This window comes from Lupinus angustifolius, chromosome LG17, assembly GCF_001865875.1.
Source record: "Lupinus angustifolius cultivar Tanjil chromosome LG17, LupAngTanjil_v1.0, whole genome shotgun sequence".
NCBI classification, from domain to species: Eukaryota; Viridiplantae; Streptophyta; class Magnoliopsida; order Fabales; family Fabaceae; genus Lupinus; species Lupinus angustifolius.
The window spans coordinates 19,800,287-19,806,453 of record NC_032025.1 but is presented as its reverse complement, the minus strand read 5'-3'; the positions used below and the strand labels follow the sequence as shown (position 1 = coordinate 19,806,453).

Here is a 6,167-nt window from a genome sequence, read left to right as displayed (position 1 = left end):
AAGATGGCTTCTTGGTTTCTCTTTTAGATTTGGAGTTGGTTCTATTGTTGAAGCTGAGTTCTTTGCGATGGAACAAATGTTATTTTTAGCCTGGGATGAGGGCTTTCATTCTATTGTACTCGAATATAATTGTTTGGAGGCCGTGCAAATCATTGATATCTTGTGGTTAGACACTAGAGGATTTCCGAAGTGGTGAGTCGAATCCATAAGTTGTTTGCTCATTGCTGGGTTGTTCAGATTAACATTATCCATAAAGAGACTAACTCCTTGCCATACGTCATGGCGAAGGCTGGCACTCTTTCAGGCTTGGGACTCAAGATTTGGGTGTCTGCTCCTGCTGGTGCATCCGATTTCTTAGTTTTGGATCTATATGCTTAGTTTCTTTGTTCTTTTTCTCTTCCGATGTACAAAAAAACACTCGAGCTATGGATCCTAGATCTGTCACTAATATCATTGTTATGTCATTCATAAAGTGTTCATTCTTTTCAATCACGAATTTTAAAGGTTTTGAACAATTGCAATGTAATGTGATGCATACAGCAACGTCTACCTGGGAAGAAAAATAGTACTTCAAAACAAAGTGTAATTAATAAAAATATTGTTTGATAGTTGATATGCCTGCTTCTTTATTCTATTTTATTTAATACTTAATTCAATGAAAGCAATTGAAACAAAATATGACACCCCTATTTAATTTTTAGAGGATAAAAATCGAGGATGCAAATAGAAAATTTCTCCAACAATAATTGATATTAATATAATAATATTTGACATTATACAATTACCAAAAAATATATTTACATTTGTAAAAGTAGAAGCAGCTTCTCCAGCAATAATTGATATTAATATAAAAATCTTTGACATTATACAAATGAGAAAGAAAGGAATGCACGGATGTTATATACATTTTATATAATGTTACTATATAATTTATCATTCATATTTAATCATTATTGATTATTAAAAAATACAAATAAATTTTAGATGATTGACTAAATATATGTAAAGATCAAATATAACACTCTTATGCCATTAGCAAAAGAATATTTGACACTATAGAGAGTTTAGACAACATTTGTACAGCCACCCCCACTCCATTTAGACGAATGATTGGTCAAAAAATACTAATTAGTGAAATGGAACTGGGTCAGCTTATCTTGCTGCTGAAATAATATTGGTGGCACCAAAAACACTAATTCTTGAATCGGATGCCATTTCAATAGACCCGTGATAGTGTGCTTTGCTAAGAAATATCATTAAGTGAACACTAATAAGTAATATGTCACAATTTGCTTGGTTAAGAATATGCAATGAACACAAACGGACCGGTAAAAAATACAACCAAAAAACGTGACAGATAACATAAGTCTCTATATCAAATCTCACACCATGCTTAAGAGTCTTTTATCTTATAATTTGTGTCGCTTAGAATGAAATTAAACAACAAAGCTTTTTTATTATATATTCTATTTTTAATACAAGATTAAAATAATCTAAAATTAAGCTATAATTAGCTATAGAAAAATACATAATAATTAAACTTCTAATTTAAATACATTTTTTCAACTAATCACAATTGATATCACATGGGACAGTATATGTGCTGCCCTCTGATTTATGCTTAGCGTATATATTTTAAACGAACAAAGCGTACAAAAAGGTTCACATTCATAGCACATATATGATGAATTAGAAAGGGAAAAAAGACTTGATAATTTAAAAAATGGATTCCATAGACACAAAAATTGATTTCAGTAATATAAAGGAAAGGCTAATATGTTGCATTACCCATTCCAAACACATCGATGGACTAAGATGATTGTTTCACTCTACAGAAAATAGTAAAAGACAGAAAATGACATAAAAGTATCCCCGCCACCACAGACTCCAAAACAATAAAAATACCCATGCAAGCCCAAATAGAAACGGCATTGGCAGATATCATGGGATATCTCCTTCCTTGTTCTTCCCCCCATCATTTACATTTTTTTCTCCGGTAAAAACAGGATCTTCTCTGCCAAGTTAGCAGAAAAATTGATCATCACCCACCAAGATCTTCCTCCATAGCAATGCAGACAAATAAAATGTAAATAATAAAATGAAAAAACCAGACTCAATGTTGGTGACTTCAATTGCAGACAGCCGAAGGACGGAAATGCCTGTGACCAAAAATGCTGACGACTTTGACTCATGGTATGCAGATGAGACCCCCCCCAAGACTAGAACCGAACCCATGAAGTAATGATGACCTCAAAATGAAATTGCTCGACTGATCGCCAACTTGGCCCATTCAGCAGATTCCTTGACCAAATGATCATCAGATGACAAACACTCTTTGAGGAAGTCTTTGCTGGAAACAGATTGCTGAATGAAAGGACCAGCATTGCTACCCAAAGTATCAGCCAAATCTCCAAGTACGCCAATTGCAGTCTTAGTCACATAATCATCCCTAATAAACAAAACGGCGATAAGCTAAAGTAACAAACTATAAAACCATTGAAACAGAATTCATAAAATACAGAAGTGTCACTTACATATCCTTCTCCGCATACAAGCTATCCAAGAATTGAAGTACATGAGGAGCATAAGGCATCAGAAGCTGGGTCTTCGGAGAGCCCTTAAACCCTTGGAAGATCCCCGAGTATGCTTCTAGGATTCCATTTCTCAAAGAATTTGTGTATTCTAACATATCATCATCAGCCCCAGCTGCATTAGCAGAGAGCTCAGCAGCACTCTGAAGCATAGGCATAGCATATAACAAGTACTTTTCAAAGTTCTCTCCAATCGCCAAAGCAATGTCTCCAAAACATGAAAAAATAGGGGGCTTCACGGACCTATGCAACTGATTGCTGGACAAATCCTTAAGAAGTTGGGTCATTATCCCATCACAGTAAGGCAGTATTTTGTCCTCCAAGGCTCTGCATACATCACCAACCACACCTACTGTGATAGCACAAACCTGGTAGTCCTCAAAGTTTTGCAGGCCTGACTCCAAAAACTTGTAAAACTCCGTCATATATTTGGCAAAATCAGACCCGGTAGCATAGGCCAAAGCTCCAATGGCAAGCATAGCCTCTTCATGAGCTGTTGCACTTCGAGAAGCAAACACTCTTAAAAATAAACTCATAATTTGGTCAGCATACTGCATGAAATGATATTTCGTTTGTTCAGATGAACCTATCTTCTGTATGATGACCTGCAAGCAACCACAAAGAAGGCCTTGTAACTCATTGTGTCTCTCATCAGCTGCACCCTGATCCTCAAGGGTCTGGTGGAGCTCCATCATGATGACAGGAGCAAGTTGTACAACCAATGGAGCTGTTTCGTCATTAGAACACCTTACTACTTCATTTAAGGCTTCATAGGCAGCTGTTCGAAGGCGTGATTCTACAGCATCCTCTCTGTGAGTTACAGCGAGAAGAGATTGAACAATCTCTTGAAAAAAGGGGGTCAATGGAGAGGATACAGACCCAACATCCTCAAAACCTTGAGCTAGAAAATAAAGAGCACCACATGCCTTCTCAGCAACATTGGGAACATCTTTCATGCTCTGAAGCAGCACAGTAATAATCTGTTGGCAGTTTGTCTGATTGATAATGGACGCATCCAACGCTGACCCATGCAAAAACTCAAACATTCGCCCAAGAGTCCATGCGGTTGTGTCCTTGACGTGATTATTTGGATCTTTAACCAGTGCAGTGAGCATGAAGTTTAAAGCCGTGTTCACAAGTGGTACAAGTTTGTCAGGGGATGGACCTTCCAGAATGGAGCCAAAGGCATAAGTTGCAGCTTCCCTATGCCTCCAATCTGGTTTAGTTATATTTTCTTCAATGAATGGCATAACTAAAGGCACAATATCATCACCAACTGTTCGTGCAACCAATCCCAAACATGTACCTCCAGCCATAGCTATGTTCCAAGCCCCTTCATCTTGATCTTGATCCTCTTCTTGCTTTAGCAGAGTCTCCAATAGCATGGGAACAAGGAATGAAAGTGCCTGCTTGATAAAGTAAAAGCAAGGGACATCTGAATCCCCACTAAAATCACCTCCATATTCTTCTAATATATCAATTTCTTCATCACATATTGAACTCCAGAATTCAATAGCCTGAAGTGCGACAGGCTCCTCATCTTCTTTCACAGCCTTGGCAGTGATATTAAAGATATCTTGGATATAAGGAGCCAGCTTTTCATAGTATGTTGAAGAAATGGCTACCAAACACTCAAAAGCTGCTCGTCGAATCTTCACATCAGGAGAAAGAGTAGTCTCGCAAACAATTCTCATGATATAATCTCGCTCCATATCGTTTGAAAAATTTGCCTGAGCAAAACCCAATGCATTGTACAATGCTCGTATAGCAGCTAGCCTGACATCATTTTCTTCTGTAGAGTTCATCCCCTGGACAACCGCAGTGAGTATCTTATTTACATGATCCTGATCTACCACATCAGGTGAGACTTCTTCACATATGTACCCAAGGGTCTCAAGTGTTGCCTGCTTTGCATGAGCAGGAAGCTGGGGAAGATTTGATAACAAGGATCCTATCAATTCAGGCCACTGCTTGTGAGGCAACTCGATACCAGCAACCTTAGCAATAACTTGTGATGCAGTTGATCGGGCATCAAGAGACATAGTAGAAAGGGTCCTCAACAAAAATGCTTTAATCTGGGCTCTCACGGTTGGGTCCAATGACAGCCATCTTTGAACAAATTCTATCTTTCTGTGCTCTTCCTTTGCATCCAGAGCATTCTTGAGAATTAAACCTGCTAGCTTTCGACTCTCTGCAGGTTTTTCATCACTAGCCAATTCAGCAGCAAGAGAAAACAAGAACACTGGAAGATTCTGGTCCTGAAACTGTTTCAAGCTATCTTCGGCTTGTTTCCTTACAGCGCCATCTACTGCTTGTGCATTTAAAAGAATATGGGTAACCTCCATCGCCATCTTCTGAATCTGGAACAGACACGACAAACCACATAAGTAAAGAGAACTAAAAGGGATAAGTTACTATGTGCATAATAAAAATTTCTACTTAATTACTGAAATAGAGCTTAAACCCGTGTCAAAATTAAATAAGTGAAACGAGCAAAAGAGAAATTTCTGCCAAATTCATCAGCTCAACAACAAATCAAGATAAAGATTTAGCAATACAATGGGAAAATACAAACAGAAATGGTAAAAAGTACACAATTAACAAACAAACACCAAACAACAGACATGAGTCAGAAACAAGCGGTACATAATCTGTAAATGGTATACGACAATATTATGTTTCGAATATGGCTATGACCCACAAAAATGAAAACGAAGATTACAGTATCGTGTATTGAATATATCTATGACCTAAAGAACAGATAAAACTGCACACTAAACTGTTCCAATGATATCGAAATTTGATCAAACCCTCTAACAATCCTCTATTTTAAGACACAAAGGGAAACAAAGAAATAAGCAAATAACAATCACTACAAGTACAAACCAAATTAGATTACATCAAACTGCTCATAAAATACATTCTAGAACACTTAAGCACTGTTAAAAGTTCCGAAAAGATCGAAAATGAAACGGTTAAAGCTTCCATAACAAAAGCAGCACTTCACTAATCACTAATCACTATTCTAATCACTCGATTAAAATAAAATCGATTCAAACAAATCACCAATAAACAAAACTTAATAACCAAAACAAAAATACACAAACTGATTTTGATCGTAAATAATAAAAAACAATCAGCGAACTAAAACTAAGAACACAAACACCAGATCAGAAAATTCAGAATTAGTAGTAATAAAATAAAAGAGGTTCACTCACAGCGAGTTAACACGGTTGAATCGGTGAGTTAAGCGGCGACTCTGAAACCCTAGTGGAGTGTGAGAAAAAGCAGAGACGCCACCAATGTAATGAGTTAAAACATTTAGTTGTTTTCTTTCAATATACACTGCTTTTTTAATACGATAGTCCCGGGTTAATGTGAGTCCGTATCGACCGTTGATTCAAATTATATTAATCTCATCCGTCCATTTATCTTATTAACGGCACTATTTTGAATTGTTTTCCCGATCTGTGCTATATATCATTTATTTTGTGATTTTCATATTGTTGAATGGTTCAGGTGGGGACCACGCGACAGCTACTGCGCGTATGTGATGTTGTTGTAGGGTTCAATGCT

The 6,167-nt window shown here is 37.0% G+C and overlaps 1 protein-coding gene across 2 annotated transcripts; it reads right to left on the bottom strand.

Annotated features, from left to right (window-relative positions):
• Window positions 1,736-5,929, bottom strand: LOC109331480 (importin subunit beta-1-like). Of its 2 annotated transcripts, none has more exons than XM_019566013.1 (3): window positions 5,810-5,929; window positions 2,535-4,951; window positions 1,736-2,449 (listed from the first exon to the last, which is right to left on the bottom strand). In XM_019566013.1, the coding sequence occupies exons 2-3, from the start codon at window positions 4,940-4,942 to the stop codon at window positions 2,251-2,253; spliced, it is 2,607 nt and encodes an 868-aa protein (XP_019421558.1). In that variant the 5' UTR covers window positions 4,943-4,951; window positions 5,810-5,929; the 3' UTR covers window positions 1,736-2,250. The 2 variants fall into 2 exon arrangements, with proteins under 2 accessions (XP_019421558.1, XP_019421559.1); XM_019566014.1 differs by having other exon boundaries at window positions 2,535-4,945; window positions 5,810-5,920.